This window comes from Oryzias latipes, chromosome 19, assembly GCF_002234675.1.
Source record: "Oryzias latipes chromosome 19, ASM223467v1".
In the NCBI taxonomy this organism is placed as follows: domain Eukaryota; kingdom Metazoa; phylum Chordata; class Actinopteri; order Beloniformes; family Adrianichthyidae; genus Oryzias; species Oryzias latipes.
Genome location: NC_019877.2, coordinates 18,598,909 through 18,620,090, shown reverse-complemented (window position 1 = coordinate 18,620,090; position 21,182 = coordinate 18,598,909). Strand labels below are relative to the sequence as shown.

General features: G+C 40.5%; 1 protein-coding gene across 1 annotated transcript in view; it reads right to left on the bottom strand.

The window, feature by feature from the left end:
* Positions 1–18,470, bottom strand: part of wnt3 (Wnt family member 3) — a 32,115-nt gene extending 13,645 nt beyond the window's left edge. The window contains exon 1 of the mRNA XM_004080638.4: positions 18,131–18,470. Within this exon, the coding sequence (XP_004080686.1) occupies positions 18,131–18,210 (80 nt within the window). The 5' untranslated portion in view covers positions 18,211–18,470. The remainder of the gene's footprint in view (positions 1–18,130) is intronic.
* Positions 18,471–21,182: the final 2,712 nt, after the last annotated feature.

Below are 21,182 nucleotides of genomic sequence, written 5' to 3'. Positions count from 1 at the left end.
TTTTGTATTTTTTTCATTTTATATTTTTTTTAACTTATACACAAAACGTATTATGTGAGTAACAAATCACGCACAAATCCAAATATATGCACAAATCCTAATTTACGCACGCACAAAGCAAGAATATGCATACACAAATCCTAATTTACGCACAAATCAAGAATTACGCACGCACAAATCTGACTGAGTCTAATTTCTCTCCATAGCTGAACCTTTTTTCTTCAATGATTTGTGATCTTCACTGGTGTCCATGGATTACATGAAACCCTCTCCACCTTTATCCACCTTTGTCATGGTAGGGAGAACACGTCAATGTAAGGGTGGGGTCATAGGATAGCACAATGGTTAACCGTAAAGAACTCGCGTGAACTCTAGTGGAGAGTCAAAACGATCATGACCTACATGGGGAAAACCACAGCACAAGCAAACCAGTCATTCCCTCCTGACTTTTATGGATTTATGGTTCTGGTGAGTTTGTAAAGTCTAGGAAATGAAGTAGCTTGTGTGTTGCAGTGTTGTGCATGACGCTGATTTTGCTAACTTGGAATGAAAAAGTCAAGTCTTAAACCCAACGCCTCATCAGAAGGCTTGTGCAGAGACAAATATTAATCACTGCATGAGACAGCCAAGATCAGTTTGTGTTGCCAGAAACCATTGTCGTTTCATACAGGTAATTAATTTTAATTGCTCTCTATTTTACTTGAAATGGAAGAGACAGAAAACGTCCAATGCCCATGTTTAAACATGCTTTCAGCGATTATAAGCTCCAACAGAACTGCACAGGTTCCTCCAGAAGCCCGATGGCAGACTCCTCTTTTTTGTTTATCTATTTCTCAGGTAAAAGTTTATATTTCTTGAGGGTAAAACAAGTTTCTCTCTGGATTTCACTGACATACATACGGCTTAACTGTTCACAGACGAGAGGTGGAGTCATGTTTTGGGGAGATGTCGTCACCAGGGCTTTTGCAAACCGCCTGAATGAGTCTAGATCAGGGGTCGGGAACCCATGGCTCGCGAGCCATATATGGCTCTTTTGATGGTCACATGTGGCTCGCAGACAAATCTTTACTTATACTTTTTTTTTTTCATTAGACCAGTCCTTCTCGGGCGCGATGCGATGCCAGAGGCGCGCAGTAGTAGCAGTGCTTAGAGAGAGAAATCTGCGCCAGCGCTATCAGTTACTATTATCTATTATTTCACAGAGTTTGTACCAGCTGGAAACCTGTGAATTGCCGTGCCTAAAACTACGCGCTCCCGTCTCTGAGAAAGAGCGCGCAGATGCGGGGACGGGATGTGTGAGGAAGAAAGCAGAGGGTGGGGCTGAGGTGTTGTGGGGACAGGCAGCAGGTGAATCGCGCAGGGATTGTAAAAACGTAAAACCCGCTTCCCGTCACTCACTGCGGCGTGTGAGTGTGTGTCTGGCTCCCCGTCTGCATGTGAGCAGTCTGTCTCACATCTACAGAACATTCAGACCTAAGATCACATTTAAAGTCTCAACGCCTGAACGAAGCAGAAACTCACCACGTATCAACCAGACTAGACCATCAGCAAAACTACCACGAGAAATACTCATCATTTATTAGCAACAGAATAACAATATTATTAAAAAGAATCCACAGACTTATTGTACTTTAAAAATGTTGAAATTAAATCAAATGCACACATTCACTTGTATATTTAGTTTTAAACAAATTGTCGCGGACTGAGTTGGGTGGCTGTTGGGCCGCGTTAAAAGTTCTGGAGTTCATTGAACGCGTCAAGCAGAGATCTGATTGGCCCTCAGTTCTGTCGCTCAGCCTGTTGTTAGGTAGTTTGGACCAATGGGGTTCAGCTAAGGGCCGAATAAGGGAAATGGGAGGGCTGCAGCGGGAGCAGGGGAATATAAAGTTGGGAGAAGCGCTCTCGTGTCGGCGGGAGAGATTCAGGAGTTGCTGAATTAATTGTACGGCGTTTGTTGCGGTCTACAGTAATCGGAATAAAGAACTTTAAAAGAGGTTAAGTCTCCGTGCCTCAGTGTGGGAAAGGGACACTACATTATTGTATGGCTCTTTCGAAATTACATTTCAAAATATGTGGCATTTGTGGCTCTCTTGGCCAAAAAGGTTCCCGACCCCTGGTCTAGATGGACTTGATGAAGCTGGAGGCCATAAAAAGCTGCCTGAGGAATGACCCGATCATATCAAAGCACCGCTCTGGATGACCTCAGCAAGCTTACAGGGCGCAATGCAGTCAAAGCAGGTGCTCATTTGACAGATGGGGAAAGGAAACGATCACAAAAAGTCACAGGGAACCCCCTTGCTTATAATGTTACCAACCCCCCAACACTTTTCCCGCCTTTAGGGTGCCTTTACGCTGAGCCCGTTTGCATGGTCACTAAAATTAGATTACTTGGTTTTGTCAAATATTTTCAAACTAACTGCAGAGTTTAATGAAAAGTCATGCTCTCCATATGACGTAGGTCATTATCTGAATTGTTAGAGAATATGCTTCATGACAGAAATTTCCAACTTCTTGTCATCTTCAGAACTTTTGCCAGTAGCGGTTTTAGGCACGGGCCATACGGGCGATCGCCCGGGGCGGAAAAATGACGGAGGGGCGGCGCCAGTGGCTCAGCCCTTGTAAAATACTTTGTGCAGCACTATTGGTTTTTTTATATCACAGAGTTTGTAACAGCCTGAAACCTGGTGGCGCCCCCGCCCCGCCCTGCGCTCCCTCCTGTCTTTGAGAAGTAGACGCAAATGTGTGTGAGAAGGAGAAGGGAGGGGGCGCGGGGTGAAGAAGGAGAAGGGAGGGGGCGCGGGGTGAAGGGTGCAGGTTGAGAGGCGAGCACGGAGCGCAAAACGCATGCGCAAACCTGGCTGGATCTTCTTCCAGGGGGGCGACGGTCACAGGCCAGGGCTCAGTGCTTGATGAAAAAATAAAAACTGCGCCGCCATGTAGCGAATTGGCGCCCCTGAGTGCAGCTGCACGCGCTCCCGCTGTAAATGTGTGACGAGGGGGGGGGGGGGCGCTTCGGGTATAAAAAAGGTATAAAAAATCATGTTTTTTTGGTTATTTTTGTGTGAAATGCCCAAATAAAAAATGGGAAAACAAAACAATGTTTTCACTAAGGTGACAGTTGGTTTAGTCGACAGACTTGATGCCTTTGTGAGGACATTTATGCTAAATGCAAAAACATCTGAAATATGAAGAAAAAAGGTCAAAGCTGGTGCCCAATTTAGAAAGAAAAGAGAAGAAGAAGAGGAGAAAAGAGACAAAGAAAAGGGTATTATCGCATAGCTAGATGCACGTTTTTTAAATTCGAATGCTATCTGCCCTACAACAACAACAACGTTGCAGAGGAAAAATCTCTTGTTTGGTCTATCATGACCAAAACTGAAGTAGGCCCAAATATTGTAAATAACGTCATTTTTAAGATTTTCTTCTTAAATGTTTGCTCTGTCTTAACTTGTAACATTAGTTATGATTCGTGTGTCTGTCTGCTCTGCTTATCACAAAGTTTTTGTTGTGTTTTACTGTTGTATATTAGTTCATAATGTTAAATAAGCTGTGATGGTAGCATGCTGCTGCTGCTGCAGCTGCAGTTAGCTTTTCAAAACTCCAGTTGATCAAGTCATACCTGAGATCACCAATGTCTCAGGAGCAACTCACTAACCTGCTGTTGTTAATATCAATCATGCAGGGGGGGGAGCAGATTTCATATGATGACGTTATTGACAAGCTTGCATAAAGGAAGGCCACAAAGGTTAGGTTTTAGTTAGTGTTGTCTGTTCTTAGTGCTGCAGTTACATTTATTCTAGTGTGTTATTAGTGTGACTTGTAGTTTATAATATTTATTTCAGATTATTTATTTGTGTTTGATTAAATATTTCCTAACTGTATTTTTGCCATGCTGATAGTCTTTTAATTTTTATGTTCCGATAACTGTTATAATGCAGTGCAGAATTCTGATAAACATCTTTTTTTTTATATCAATTTCTTAGCTTCAGTTACAATAAATGGACAAAGTGACTCTATTGGGGGGGGGGGGGGGGGGGGGGGGCGCCAGAGGAGGGTCTCGCCCGGGGAGTAATTCAGGGTAGAACCGCCACTGACTTTTGCTATCTGTTCTTATTAAAAGTCGCCCTAACCAACAGCCTTGGCATTTGCTTTGCTAATGGGGAAACCAAAATGTCTGCAAAATAGACAACATGCCACAGTGGTCTATCTTCTATTTGTTCTTTGCCAGGACAAAACGCCAGGTACCTTGGATGCACCTCACTAGTCTGAGTTTCACATCTTGAGTGAATTTAATTATTCCTTATGTTATTCATCTCACAGAGGCAGCTCAAAGGAAAAACAAGTATCAATTCTAATCACAGCACCAAATAGGCCAAACAAATAAATACATACATATTTTTTAATGATCTTGTAGTCATAGAAATTAGACTTTTGATTTATTTTATAGTCATGCAAATGCAAAACTATAAAATGTTACAAATGGATACATGCCAAAGTATCAACTTCTCTGGTAGACTTGGGCATTTCTGAAGTAGATTTATCATTATGGACAGATTCCAAATATTGAATAAAATAGAAAGTTTAAAAAGTTTAAAGTTTACATTGTCACTTAAATATCTGATAAACGAAGAACTCAGATAATGATCTCTAGAAGCAAACGGCCTCTGTTCCTCAGATAATCCAATTTGTTTTATTTTTGCAAGTTTTGAAAGCTCACCAAACACCTGTGGCACTCTGGTCCACCCAAAACACTAATGACCACTGAATCCTGATTAATAATAATAATAATTGATACTTTATTTATCCCACAATGGGGAAATTCTTTCCATATTTTGACCCATCCCCTGGGGGGAGCAGTGAGCTACAGACTGGATGCGCTCAGGGGGCGACAGCTGGTTGGGGAGAGCAGGGATGGATCCGCCAACCCGTTGGTTGTTGGACGACCTGCTCTACCGCCTGAGCTAAAGTGCCGCCCAACAAACGTTTACACGCAAACAGACCCTTCAGTGGACCTAAGATTATAAGTGAACCTTACAGAATCAGCTTCATGAGCAATTCCAGGAAAACAGAACATCCCAAAGCAACAATCTAACGATGCATCTTTCACTAAACACTGGAAAACAGCTCATCGATAAAAATGGCGAATAAGGAGCTGATGGGAGTAAAATCCTGATTTATTTTTTCCTGTACTTTTTTCCCTTCCATTAATGTTTTTGGGGGGGTTGCTGGAGTCTTTCCCAGCTTTCTCTAGCAAAGAGGACCCGGGACAGATCACCAGTCCACCACAGGGCCACATACTGACCACAAACCACATGCTGAAAAGTGGAAGGAGGCAATGGTCAAGGACATTAACCTCAACATGGAAAGACTCCATCTATTACCTAGCTAAAGCATGGTTTTAAGCTTTATTATGTTGTCTTTTTTTCTCAGGGAGGTACAATATCACTCATTTATGGTCTCTTTAGAAATTGAGAAAATCTGCAGGTAAAGCAGGCCTGATGATAACACACACAAAAAACACTCCCACCAAGACTGTTTCAGAGCTGAGGATATGGCTGTCATCTGTAAATCAAAAACCTGCAGTCAGTGCACACTTTGACGCTTTAAAGGCCGTTAATCCTAAACTGTTAAAACTCACATTTTATCAGAAAAGGGGAAAAAAAATTAAAAGCACGACAAACTTTGTCTATGACAAAACCAGCAATAATATGTTTATTTTTCATCGCTAGCAAACAATTCTGCATTTTTGTTCCCCCTAGTTTTTAAATGCCTTTAAATGGTACACTAAATTTAACTCTTATAGGTGAAAGCACACGTATTCATGCACTTATTTTAGGAGTTTTTGATATTTATCCAAAATGCCCCAAAACAGATTAAAATAATTATTTTAAAGGTCCAACAGGGGAGGCATGAGGTGATTGAAAACTGTGGGAAATGTAAAAACAAATGTAAAACACTTAAAAAACAACAAACTTTAAAATGTGAAAAATGTCTTAATTTATCAATAACTCTGCTAACCAAATCTACATATTAAAAGAAAATGCATTGCTCTTTAATTTACACTTTTAAATATGATCAATTCTGTTCTACCTAAATCCATTAGCTGTGATTTTCAGTTAAAACTGTTAATTTTCTGCTTTGCAAAAATAAGTTATTTTGTTTTAAGAGGAAATCGTGCCTTTTCTTTGTCATCAGACATAAAACTTGTCCAATAAAAAAAGAGAAATGAAACTAAACATCACTTTTTATTGATTTCATTCCATTTCCTTCTTCTCTTGAGGTTTACTGGAGCAAGTGAAGCCCACATGAGCTCATTTCCCAGTTTCCTACAGCTTCCAGTGCTGCTGCTGACTTAACTCCGTCTGTGGTGACTACATGACTAAGGACCCTAATTACACTGTCTGCTAGCTTGCTGCCCATTAATCTCTTTGTCATGGGATGTGGCACAGTGGGTGATGTTTTGCACCGAGCCAGCAAGGAGTCGCATGTAACCGAGCAGCATCGGCCGATAAATCAAAGGCAAATCTCTCCTGTCACAGCGAGGCATGGGTGGATCGAAAGTCTGTGCCATCCTCTGCCAAACTGTGTCTACCTCTCATCCAGATGGACGTCTTGACCTTTGCTCTGACAGCACTAGCTTCGTAAGCAATGAGTTAGCTAACCACACAGGACTTTGTGGGGATCTTAGCACGTTAAATTCACAGGCTGCAGGTCTGTCTGTCTTTGTTTGCGAACGATACACTTCATTTGATCCGTACAGATAGATGAGATGAAAGAGATTTCTTTTCGGCGAGGTGCTAATGAGAGTCTTAACCCTGTGTGTTTATGTTTGCACAAATAGTCACACACAGCGGCTCATGCATGCAGACGACATGTGGGTCGTGCTGATCCGCCTGCCTTGCCTCACTTCTTGTAAGCCATGAGCGACATGTCTCAACTGAGCGAGGAAAGAAGCACGCGCAGAGACCTCCAGAGAGGCAGAATGCCGGGGGAATCTGCTGCAGGGAACGAAACAGCAGCAGAGGAGCAGCAAACGGTAGGGCTTGGCAGGTGGAGGCCCAGACATGTTCAGAAAGGGCCTCTACTGGCCTGGGGCAGGTTGCAGCTTGGTTGGGGGTTTTCTCAGTCTTTAAACTGGGTTGATGTGAAAGTATGACGGACTGCTAGAAACCACATGAAACCCAGGAAACAAAGGGATTCCACCACACACCTTGCTAGAGAGTGGATCATCACGCAATCGAGATTTTGTCAATAACAACATTGCACCCAGGAGTTCCCAATAAAGTGGAAATCACTGCACAAAAAAATCTTTTATAAGTTGACTGAGTAAGATTTTAGGAGATCTGCATCCTATAGGTCTGTGAGGAGAACATTACTGATGTTTTGTGTTCTCCAACATGATTGGCTCCTGTTCGGGTGCACAAAAACAACAGGTAACCCTTTGACTTGAACATGACAGCTGACCTCGTGGCCTTTTACCCGATAGCCCACAAAGTTCATGTCTGGGACCTCGTGTGTAGGTACGTCAAGGATCTTAAGTCCTTGTTTTCACAGGAAACAGCTCCAAACTACGGAGCCCGTGTCCTGACATTAAGCCCGTGTCCTGACCAGCCCGTTGCCCAAATGCCGGCATACATCAAAGAGCTCTGCGGCGGCGCTAGTAGTAGCCTAGCAGGAGCTATCGTATGACAAAGCAGCCTAGTTATCATAAATCTTTTGATATTTTTCTTATATTCATTGAGACAGTAATAAAGTGATCATTTTTGTTTTTCATGTTCCTTTTTTGAACGAATATGGGTCACAGAGACACAGAAGTTACCGCTGAAAGCGGCTTAGTTTTGCGGGCGTACAGAGAGCATATCTGCCTGAATGACTTATGACGTGAATAATTATTGCGTTCGAACGGATTAATTATTGCGTTCGAACGACATAATTATTGCGTTCGCACGAGTTAATCATTTCGAGGGAACGGAATAGTATATTGAGGGAACGCAATAGTATTTTGTGGGAACGGAATGGTATCTTGTGGGAACGGAATAGTATTTTGAGGGAACGCAATAGTATCTTGTGGGAACGGAATAGTATTTCGTGCGAACGACATAATAACCTGTGGGAACAAGATATTAATCTGTGGGAACAAGATATATTTTTATATCTTAATGTCAGGACACGGGCTCCGTACCAATCAGTCATCATAGGTTAAAATGTTTTGGAATTTTACTACTGTCTAAAGAATTTAACATGCTTTTGTAGCTTGATAACTCAGACAGGATGACCTAAAGACAAACGTCAGCATGTTCTTCTTCTAAAATGTTCTAAAGCTGTTAACATTTGCATTAATGCTTTACAGTCTATTGTTTGAAATGCTAAGGTCGTGCTGCAAGATGGTTACTGATACAGACCTTAAAGACCCACTCTGATGAAAATGTTTTTTTAACATGTTCTTGTAACATTTTTCTCATGATGTAAGACATATATATATATAAAGAAAATTAAGGTTGAAATTGCATTTGCGAGTATTTCATTATTCAAATGTGAATCAGTAGCAGATGCAAAAATCCTGTTTAGAAAAGTGCAAATTTGTGACACAAAAAACGCTGCACAAGCCGCAAGCTCCCTGCTTTGCTCCATTCTGATGCATCCACTTGTAGACGACTAGATCCCTGTACCTCTTTGTTTTCCTCATCTGAGCTGGTATCTGGATCAAAACTGTATGGCTGCATTGCTCCAATATTTCTCACCATTTTTATTGAACCAGTAATGTTAAGTTGAGGGTGTGAGGGGCTGTAAGCTAGTGGGAGAGCGTGTAAAACAGAGAGCTCTCTGCAACAGAGAGCGGAAGGGGGCGGGGTTGTCATAAACCAACCTTCCCGCTCAGATGCAAATTTCCTGTAAACTACTGTCTGCAGAAACTATGGTCTAGAAAATGACACAGGTTTTCTTTGGATTTTGCCTGAAAGCATCATAATCATAATTAAAAGACCACTGGGAACACTTAAAAACAAAAGATCAAAAGATTATCGGGGTGGGATTTTAACCTTCTGAGACCTGAAATCCACTTTTTGGACTTTCAGACTATAACTCCTAATTTTAAAGTCCATTCCCTCCAGTAGGTTTGAGTCCCAGTCACCAAGGTGTGGTTCCTCAATTTGACAGTATGCTAATGAAAGTGTTAAAGCTCACATGAACTCTGATCCAACTAAACGAGTCAACTCTGGTCTCCAATGAGTAAAAGGGTCCCAGTTCACTTGAAGATTAACCAAATAAAGTATGGAGTTAGGACAAAAGTATTTATTACAGGTTTTCTACCAGGACGCAAATATTAACCCACAGTGCATCTAACAAAAAATAAATGACAGCAATGAAAGTAAAGGAGAGACACAATAAAAACAATGGCAATAGTTTGAGCGTTTCATTTAGTGCACAGCTCCAGCAGAGACTTTGATTGTCTTCTCTGTTGCTTGTTACATTTTTCTCTTTTTTTGTCTTTTTCTTTCAGAATAGTGTTTCAGAGAATTGAAACATATCAACTGAAAATTCTCCCAGCAAAGTTAGTGCACTTACTATGAAATGTGGTCAAACTGATGCTCCATACTTCAGTATGACCTCATCCTTACTGAAAGTACTAACAACTTTTTTCCCATTTTCACCAACTTTTTAACTTTAATGAAAAGTAGTTGTAGGCAATATATTTGATTTTATTAGGAGAAATGATCAAATTTTCAAACTACTAGATTAGATTATACAGTACAGACCAAAAGTTTGGACACACCTTCTCGTTCAAATGAATGGGAATGTGTGTCCAAACTTATGGTCTGTACTGTATATAATCAAATGACAGTAGTCTCAAAGTGCAAACAACACTATGATAAACTCAGCCTATTCAAAAAGAATAGGCAAAAAAAGTGTTAATCTAACTTTTTATTCACTGCTTTTGTGATTTGTTTGGTTGCCATCTTTTTACACTTTAGCAACATTTTAGCTACAGGGGTTGTCTAACATTTTTCATTTCTTTAAAGAGCATTGAATCCAGATATTGTGCTTTTGTTAAGTCCTGATGACACAACATTGTCAGATATGGTAAAGATCCAAAGTGACAGTCATTTGACTTCTTGTCTAGGAAAATAGTAGCTGTCATCTGCAACTTTAACAAATGAATATCTTTTCTCCTGTGGATTAAAGCGCTCCAAACTTGTTAAAATTGTCTTGTTACCCTCTCATCTATTATTTCCAATAATTCTTCCAGAACAGCTGACTTTTTTAAGTTAAAAATATTTTTTTTGTTTAAATTCGTTTGCATTTTCCTTAGATTTGTCATGTATGTAAAAGTAATATGTATTATTCCAGATGTTCTGGCTTATTTAAGCTTGCATTAAGAAACTATTTAAAGGTCTGATTGTGGATCATGACTAAATAGATTCAAGCATCATTCTACAAGACGCAGTCTGTACAGCACAGAATGTTTGACTTGATTGACATAAGTCTTATCTATGTGAGTCTTATTCCACCGTTTTTATTTTTTAAGCAATGGGAATGAATTCTTTAAGTTTGTAAACACGCAGTGACTAGTGTTTGATGAAAACGAGTGGTTGTGAGTTTTTTCTTATTACTTATCTTTGGTTCTGTTTTGTGTTGTCTGTCTTTTATTAAACCATGGTTTTCTGAAAAGTTTCTAAATGCAAGCTTAAATAAGCCAAAAAATGCACAAAATGCAGGACGGCTGGTGGTTCCTAGAATTTGTAAAAGAACAGTTCGAAGTAGAGCATTAAGCCACCAAGCCCCTGTCTTACGGAATCAGCTCCCAGCTCATGTAAGAGAGGCTGAAACAGTTTCTACATTCAAAGTTAGGCTTAAAACATTCCTCTTTGGTCAGGCTTATTGCCAGACTAGCTAGTAATCAGAGAATACTTAATTTACTGTTAACATGTTTGAATTAAAATTAACAATAACAATTAGTTGTTAGTAGGCTGCTAGAAGTTTGAAGCTGGTGAAAGTATGGTGCACTGGGGTTCTGTCCTCTATTCTCATCTACTTCTACTCTCTTCTATTCTTGATCATTTATTTATCATTTAGTTCTCCATGCCTCTGTTTGGGGCAGTGCGATTCATGTATTGTCATTTTTTCCCAAACCCCTCCGGGGGAGTGGTCCTTACCCCTGGCTCGTCTGTGCCCCTGTACCTGACCGTGTACCTTCTCTCTACTACTGCTCCTGCACTTGGCTGTGGATCCTGCCTCTGGCTCGTCTCGCACCCCCAGGTGTTCCCAACGCAATCTGGATGAAGCTCATCTGCTGGACTATTTAAACATGTAGTGGTAGAGTTACAGATAAGTTAATTTTTCTCTAAGAGTTCTGGTACATCGCCTGTCCGTCCTGGGGGAGGATCCCTCCTTCACGTGGACACCGCTGAGGTTTTTTCTTTTTTTCCCCCGAATCCATTCTTTTTTAAGGGTAAGGATGCCCAGTGTAGTTTAGTTTGTTTAGTTAGTTCAGTTTAGAATTTTCCTATTGAATTCTATGTATTCATGATCCTTTTGATTTTATGTTTACTTTACAATTACCGGTACAAACCCATTGAGACGACTGTTGTTGTGATTTTGGGCTACACAAAGAAAATTAAATTGAATTGAAATATAATTGAAGCCTTTTAGAGTAAACTTACCAATGTGTATGATAATATATTACCTTTGGCAAACTAAAGAACGATTTTTTAAAAGAAATATTAGTTATTTTCATGAGTTATTTTCCTACCTGGAAGTAGGACGAGTGGATCTCTGAGGCACTGGTTTTTGCTCTGAGTGGGTACTGCCCATTTAATGACATCAATCTAGAGCCGGTCTGAGCAGCATGTCTGCGTTTCCAACTCGTAAACAAACAACAACCAAAATTTGCAAAGATGGATGCGCACATAAAATAAAAGCATTTTTGCTGATCATTGCTAGCTCCGCGGATAAAGTGTGTGTGTGTTTGCCTGGGGGCGGTGCTGGCAACGCAGACTCTTCCTGGAAGGGGCTGTTCACTTATATACATCATCTTGGGAGAACCCAGGTCGTTTTTGTAGATTGGGAAAGGCTGGGGTTCAGAGGAATACTCAGAAATGCATGAATAGATCAAAATACTGCTTTGTGGTTATTTATAGTGAGGAATAAACATTATAATACACTTAAAAGCTAAAAAAAAGTTGATTTTGCATGAGATAAACCCATTAAGTTAAAAGTGCATGTCATGTCTTGGTCGTGTCAATTCTTCTCATCTGATTTTGTTTCATTCACCTGTTACATCAGTGAATGATGCTCAATCATTAAATAAATGTACAATCTCATATTTTTTGTTTGGTGCCAAATTTATTTCTATTTTTTTATGGTTGATTTCTTTGTTCTTCTCAGTTATGTATCATTTTATTAATTTTTTCTGCCATTTTGTGTTTAATTCTTTTAACTTGAATTAATTTTTGCTTTTTGTTTCTGCTGTTAAAATTCTTAAACAAGCCATCTGACTTGACTGTCATTTGACTTCTTATCCGTATTCTGCTTAAGCTATATCAAAGAATTGTTACAAAAAGATCCTTAACCATATACAGAATAAAAAAAATTTTCATATTGACACTCGCATTTCTGAGACCTCTATCTCATTGCCATGATCCAAGTTTCCTTAAAACCCCATTGAATGTAGCTTGGTCCATGTTTTCTGCCCTGTAGTTCATGATCATACCACAAGAGGCAGTAGAAGGGCTTTTTCTGCTCATTTCAAAATTTAACCCATGAGAACCCAAAGTGACATCAATGTAACAGAAAAATATCAGAAATGGATTCTGTGGTCCACTTGGTTTGTTGTAAAAAAAAAACAACACATAATTGTGTTTTTAAGAACAAATGAATCTGGGTTCTTATGGGTTAACCTTCAAATCTTTAAGATACTTTGGGCAGGAAAGTTTTTGCTAATTTTCTAAACTTTATGGCGAGTAAGAAGTATTGTTATTCATTTTTGGAAGTATTTCTTTAGAATGTTAAAAATGTGTGAATCGAATTTGAGACGGTGGTTAAATGAGGTGCTTTTTTCCTGAATACTCATGTAAATATTTTCACATCCTTAACTAAACTTGTTGTGAGTCAACACCACCCAACAAATCATAATTAATAGAATTGATATCTCACAAAAATCATCTTAACTCCAAAACATTGAATTTTCTGTCAGTTCACAGATGTAGCGGGCTTTACAGGGTTAATTAAAAGGGATTTTTTTTTTTTACTTTATTTATGACATAAAGAGGATTTTTTAGGAAAAAAGTGGATGACCTTCCAATTTTTTCTATGACTATTTTAAGTAATTGCTCTGCACGCCTCCCATTTATTCACTGACCTGCTGTTTGGAGTCTGAACAGTTTGCTCAAAGCTCATATGATCCAAAAATTGCAAAATAAAAAAAACAAAATAAATAATAGGAGAGGGCTATGTTTCTGCAGAGAAATCCACCACTCCTCACTCATGAAGACGACTACAGATCATGTTTGCTTGAGATGTTTTCTTCAAACCACTCCACTAAACAGGCTTTAAAAGGACTGAACCTGTACTGACAGATCTGACAGTGGCGTCAGGTTTGATAAAAAGCTCAGCTGTGTCATTGTGTTTGCTCATAGTAATTATTGATGATGGGTGCCAGATGCTGTTAGCCATGTCTGAATAAGTTAACTTAGATCTGTTAAAGAGATATTAATAATGTTGGCATATGTTGGGTTTATGCCTCAAGCTGCAAGTCTCAGTTGCTTTTCCTTTTGGGGATTGAGGCTCCTGAAGAACCTCTGCAGGAACTGACTACAAAAACAGTGTTTGCAGTGAACTCTAATTCACCTCTAATACACCTCGCTATCCGCTCAGTTTGGCAGATTTGCCTGGAGGATGTCATGTAGCTAAATGGGAGCAACATGCAGGGAACACAGCGCCAGGAAGAAATCCCATCACAGAATCCATGGAGATGCTTAAAAGGAGCAGAAGTGGGACAAATGAAGTTGTCAGCTTTGCACAGGGATGGGACTTTTCCTGATGGAAGGCTGCAGTGTGTGTGGATGTTGTTGCCTTTCTCTTCTTCTGCTCACTTTTGATTTGTAGTCCGACAGCTCATGGCTGATCAGATAAAGAATGACAGGACCCCAGAAAAATGTTCCACCCTGTTTTTCCTCTATGCCTCCTTAGCCTTTTTTACTGCTTGTTGCACAGATTGCAGACTTTAGCAGTGAGTGTGGAGTTGGGACAAGAAGCCCCTACAGTCACAAGTTTGGAGACGTGGGCAGGGAAGATGACAAGGGTGTAAACTTGTGAACCTGCCAGTCAGGAGATGGAGAGAAGAAAAAGCTCTGCACAGAAGAAGAGGGTCATAGCAGACTGAAAACTTGCTTTCACAGGTGGAGTCGGTGGAGTCTGCTATCCTGAGCGTTTTACAATTGGAACAATGACCCAAACCAGAGGGGTTCTCCACACTTTCATAAGGCTAAAAGATACAAACTGATCGTTTGGAATCATTGATTGTAATTTAGCTCATTTTTTCTATAATTAGTTGATAGCGAAAGCTTCATTTGCCACTTAGCTGGGTTGCCAGGTTTCAGACTTAAAAGTTATCGATCAACTCTGCAGGCATGTCACAAATTTGCCACGTTCATGCGTTTTAACCATTCTGCCAGAATAGTTTCTAATTTGCACGAAAGAGCAGTCGAGTTGAGGCGTGTCCTGACATTTTTATTGTTAGATCATGATCTGGATCCAGGGTTTTTGCATTCAGGATTGGTGGAGACAGTCAGTTTGAACTCTTCTTTGCGTAAACTGCAAATTTTTAAAAGTGGTTTTTAAGAATTTTTAATTTACAAAAAAAGGTAATGAATCAAAAAGATTCATTACCTTTTTGATCAGTTAGCTACTACAAACTGATTTTATTGATAAATGATGACCTAATGTCTCCCTTGCTGTGCTATGTGACTCCGCCTGACCTGGTCGATGTCCTAAGGTTGTCGGCTGAAGTGTGCAGGTGTGACCAAAAGCCCTCTGTCACTTTCTGCTAATAATTATCCTGTGGAACAACACATCCAGGTGAGATCAGGCAAGTAATGAAGACTTTGAACGATGCTTGTGTGTTGCCACTCCTGCCCTCTCATGATGCCGTTGCCCCTGGCCCTTTCTGTCTACCTTTGAGGAACTGCCCCAGCCTGCGCTTTAGTGCAGCTAATAGCTGCAAGCCAGGGGACTTTGTCATTTGCTACAAGGGCTTGTTGCACGTGCTTTGATGGTGGGTGAAGATTAGGACTCAGCTTCACTGCTTTGAAATACCAGCCTTCTTTGAACCTCTCACATAGCCGGTGTTGGAATGAATAATGTCATCCTTCAAGTTTGCTCTCTACGTTGCTGGATTAGCACATCCACTTTTGTTGAAGCTAAAACCTACTGAAGGTCAGATAACATTTGTTGAAAGATTAATTTTTGAGTAATTTGGTGTTTGTTTAAATAGAATAGACCTCTAGAATCATTGAGACCACAACTTTTTTATGAATTAAATTCCTTCTTCTGGCTCTTTTCTCTGCTGAAGATAATATCTTTTCACCCGGGAGCAGCAGACGGGACTTTCTTCAGTCAGTAAGCACTTTCCCCATGTTGGAGGGGTTTTGGGATTGGAGCTTGGTGGGACCATGTGTGTGTGTGAAGACAGGTTTCGCAGTCGGATAATGACATTCCTTAGACCCGGAGATGGACACTAGAGCCCTGTTTAGGCCACTAGGTTGAACTGGAAGCGGCCTGTGTAAAACAGGCAAATTTTTCTTTTCTTTTTTGGTGTGTAGTTTTGTGTCAACTTTTTAAAGCAAGTAATCTTTTTCCTCAGAATTTCACATTTAAAAATTCCCAAATGTATTAAAATAAAACCAAAGAACAGACATGCTGTACTTTTTAGGAAAAGACAATCATAACTTTGAGAAAAAAGTATTTCTTAACACTGCAATGTAAATTTGAATTAGTGACTAAAAACAAGTTTTTTATCCACATCTCCAACTTAAATTCAGGACTTCTTTTTAAAAAACCTGTATGTTACATAATCTTAGTAAAATCTGCTCAAAAACTGAAAGGATAAAAGCCTCACTGTTATTTTTTATACTTCTAAACAAAAGAGTTGTGCAAAAAAAAGCTAGGTTTCCACCTATAAGCTGCCAGATAAAATGTCTTTATAATAAAATGGTCAAGGGGTATTTTTTTACTAAATCAGTTGAACAAGACTTTCCCATAAAACTACTTGCAAAGTTTTCCCCTTTTTTAAATGACAACAAATGCATTTATGGATATTTATTAATATTTCTTAGGGAATCCAAATATTTAAAAAGAAATTCTTAGCTGTCCTGTAAAACTAAAAACTATCACAATTCCTTGGGATTACATATGACTCGACAGAGTTTTGGGTTTCCATAAATCCAAAAAAAATGAACTAATCTTTACCAGATTCATTACCAAAAAAGAGAATTTATTGATGTGGTAATCATCTGTCTTTAGCACGTCTGATTTCTTTCTTGGGAGACATTGCAGGAGTCCACATTCTTATGCAGAAACCCTACAGGATGTGTGCAGGATCCCATAAAATCCTTAAACTTCTGCAAATTTAGTCAGTTATTGGTTTTGCCCTCACCATATAAAGACAACTCACCTCCTAACATTCTAGCATTAAAAATAACAACTCCCCTCCACCTGTTTGGTTTGCTTTCTTCCTATTCCTCTTAGTGCATCTGTGCATGACGCTGTTTTGTTTTCAGCAGCTTCTCCTGTAAAAGCAGGGCTGGCAGACATGAAACAAACAAAACTCTCCCTCCGAATTGTCCCACTTTGATGGAAAACTTGAGCCATGGTGTCAGAGGCTCGGCACGAGCCTCTGCTGAAACTCGGCACCCTATCAACCTTATCTCGTCTCCTTTCAGACGTCCTTGATGCTCGATGCCTCTGACAGCTCCGTCCCCAGCAGCTGCTCAGTCACCTGGAGCTACAGCCGCCTGCTCACAAGCCCAGCCTCCAAAAGTGTTACCCAAATCAAAATTGGTTCATATTGCTACGGTTTGAACAATAAACTGGTGTCATGTAAGCTCCTTGAAGAGAACAGCTGCAGGTAATTTACACAGTAAGAATCCCAATCTCTTTGTCACTGTTGTCTTCTGGCTGGGGCTGATGCCAGGAGTGGGTGTAAAGTCCTCTCTGCCATTAACACTCCAGCCCTGTGGCCTGTGTGCTTGGCAGCTGTTTGCTCTGTAAATGAAACCAGAAGATGCTCGCGGTTTGGACGGCACTATGCCGGGACCACATGCTAGCTGGGCCACAGAAGTGCAGTAGCTCTGACAAGTATTGTGCTGAGAGCCAAAGGGCTTTGTCATACGCCTACGCACATATCTCCAGAAGACGAGCTTTATGTTACAAAAGGAGATCAGGAGCCATGAGGTCAGCTGCACCAAGCTGAATCTGTAATGAGATGAACCTCAAAATTTCAGCTGCCACCGCCAAAAGCGATCATGGATCAGTTGAGAAAGAATAAAAGCCTGCGGCACCTGAACATATTGTCTTCTGACAAATCCGTCTTGGAGGAGGGGGATCATGAAGCAAAATACGCTCAGCTGATGGAGGTACAGCTGCTCCCCAAAGACCAGCCTGCACATCTTCTGAGCCAAACCTTTTCACTTGGAAAAAGACTCATAGTCTATGATCCTTCATATGACATGACAATGGAGTTCCTGTTAGAATTTCACCTTATTGGAATAATAAAGTACACAATTTATCTAAGAAGAAAAAAGCTTCCTGACTCCTGAATTTAAACACCTGAGAACTTTTTCCAGGTGCTTTTTCTCTACATCATTTTGTTCATCTTAAATTTTAAAACAAGCATTTTGAGTCTGAAATTTTTTTCCACAACACACTCCAGAAAACGTGGAGGACCTGACTGCAGAGGGAGAAAAGAATGGCAAACATTTTCCGTTTCAGCAGTTTTTGAGGTTAGGGTTTGTTTGGACCGGGCCAGAGGACATTTTTCCATACAGTCAACTGAAAGTTCTGCCCTGTCATGAAATGATCGTTTGACCGAAAGACTCTGCAGGGTCTGATGCTGTAGCTGGGGATTTGTACTCACCACCAGATGGGATACCCGCCAAGCACCCGCGAGCTGGACAACCACACACACATCAAATATCCAATCAGATACAAATCCATGAGGTACGCCTTGGAGTGTGTGAGAGGGTAGATGGATCAATATATAGAACTTCCAGCAGGCAGTGATGAAGAGTTTCCAGGAAGAGATGCTTTAGGGCAGTTTGATTCTTCAATGAGGGGAAAATTAAAATGATATTTGAAAAATCTTCCTCCCCTGTTTCCCCCTTCTTTGAGTCGGGCCAGGAAAGTGTGTCTGCCTCCTAGTAGTTAAGAGAATAAGTGTCTCTTCCACACATGCACACGCTCATACCCGTCCTCTCCTGCCCTCCCTCTCTGTGAGGTTCTTCCCTAAGGTAGATATCTTTCTCTCTCCCTACTTTTTTCTCCCTCAGGATGCCTCATCCACAAGCCCAATATTAAGGGGGGGGGGGGGGGGGGGGAGAGGGGGGTCATGGGGTGGATGAGGTTTGGAGATGTCAGCTGGCAAGCCAATCACAGGAGATGGCCTTAGGATACAAAAAAAAATTATTATTCATTCCCATCTGTCAATCACACACTACCCCCTGGTAATGTGGAAAAGAAAGAGAAGTGGGAGGGAGGGGCGCATGAAGAAAGGTAGAGTGGAGTTGTTGCTCAACTTGTTTAATCCGCGATCATTGGGAGAAAAATTCCCCAGTGTGGCTGGAGGCAGGTGATGAAGGCCTTCCAGAGGAGGCTGAGGCATGCACGCTCACACGCACGTCGACATGTTTTTTTAGAGGCTATGCCCTGACTAATTGATCCGGATATAAGCGCACATCAACCCGCAAGTCATTCCCCATTCACACACACAAATACTGTGAATTTTCTAAATTGTTGTCCGCCCACCTCCACTGAAGAAGACAATAAAGGGACCGCAATAAAGCCATAAACCACTGCGCTGGTTGAGCCATGAAGGGGTTGTGGGCTTCTGCGGCCCAAAGGCGACACATTTTACATCAAGACTATTGTCATTCTGATGGGCTCCGGGGAGAACAGCCGTGGAATTAGAGGGGGCATGAGGGAAACGTGGAAGGAGGAGGGCGGGACACTTGTGATGGCCTAAAGAGAGCATGCATGAGATAAAACATACAAGGAAACTGATCAGGAACGAATGCAGACAAGATCCCTCAGTAAAGATCAAAAGAAATCAGTCGTAGTGATCATATACTGGTCTCAGAGGATGATCAGAGAGTCAGGGATGGTAAAAAAAAGACTGGAGAACATAAGGTTAAAAGATTTTTTATCACACCGCTTCCTACCTCTAATTTTATTACAGCCAAACTCTTGAAACTGAAAATCAGGATATTTTTCTGGTAGGTTGGTTAGCTTCAACATTTAATTTAAAGACCCAAATTGTGTTTTTGGTGTTTTTAACATGTTTTTGTGGCATTTTTCTCATGATGCAGGACATATATAAAGTAAAATTAGCTTAAAGTTTTATTTCTGAATATTTCTATATTTAAATTATTGTGAAAAAGTTTGTAGCAAAGAGGTAGAAGCTACAATTGGCAAGCCACAAACTCCCCGCTCCGCTCCATTCTGATGCGTCCACTTGTAAACGAATGGATCAATGTAAGTCTTCATTTTCCTCATCCAAACTGGTGTTTGGCTCAAAACTGTACAGTAGGATAGCTCCATTGCTATTTTGTGTAGACAGATGGATAACGGGAAGGGAAGTAAGCTTTCTTTGTGGTAACGACTCAGAGAACTCAGAGGTGAATTTCTAAAGAACTCCTGCTGCTCTGCAGAAACTGTCTTAAAAAACGACACAGATTTTTTGATTTTGGCAAAAAAAAAAAAATATATATAAACAATCATGATCAAAAGACCACTGGGAACAATTTTACATTAGATCAAAACATGATTGAGAGTGTATTTAGGTACACAGACAAAAGTACTGTGATATTTAGAATGAAATATTTTGGTTGTTTGGTTGATTTTTCAGGTTGTGACCACTGACTGTATTTCAGAACTGGACTTCTTTCTCCCCTAGCGTTCCAAACAGGAAGTACCATGTACACTTCAGTAAAACAGATACTAATCAGTCATTGTTGTCAGAGTAACCATTCTTGATCTGCTACCTTTTCTTAGGATGTTCTTGTGCTTGATTGACAGATTCTCCTAAATCTGCTCTTAAGTGGTAGGGATGTGGACTTCTACCAAGCTCACTCCCAATAGGACATAGTGGTTGCCCATAGAAGCATTGACTCAGATCGACTTGGTAAATGCCATATACTTATATAGCGCTTTTCTACCTTCTTCGAAGGCCCAAAGCGCTTTACAGTCACAGACTCATTTACATATTCACACACTGATGCCGTCTCCGCTGCCGAACACTGGCACCAACCTTCCACACGAGGAGGGGTTCAGTGTCTTACCCAAGGACACTTCAACATATGGGCAGGCAAGGTGGGAATCTGACCCGCAATATTCTGATCGGAGGTCGACCGCCCTACTACTCCATCACGGCCGCCCCGACCAATCACTGCCTGCTAACGTTTTACTACTGTGTACTTTTTTCGGTGGCCCAGAGGGGTCACTACACAACACATTAACTTATCACACAACAAATTAACCCACAACACAACACAATAACTTACCTCACAACACAACACATTAATTTACCACACAACACATTAATTCATAACACAATAACTTACCTCACAACACAACACATTGACTTACCAAATTTCAGAATAAAAGCACCTCCATTGCAGCTTTACTTCCGTTTTGAGTTAATTTGTTGTGTTGTGACTTAATGTGTTGTGTGGTAAGTTAATGTGTTGTGTTGTGAGTTAATGAGTTGTATGTTAAGTTATTGTGTTGTGTTGTGAGTTAATGTGTTGAATGGTAAGTTAATGTGTTGTGTTGTGAGTTAAGGTGTTGTGAGGTAAGTTATTGTGTTGTGTTGTGAGTTAATGAGTTGTGTGGTAAGTTATTGTGTTGTGTTGTGACTTAATGTGTTGTGTGGTAAGTTAATGTGTTGTGTTGTGAGTTAATGAGTTTGTGTG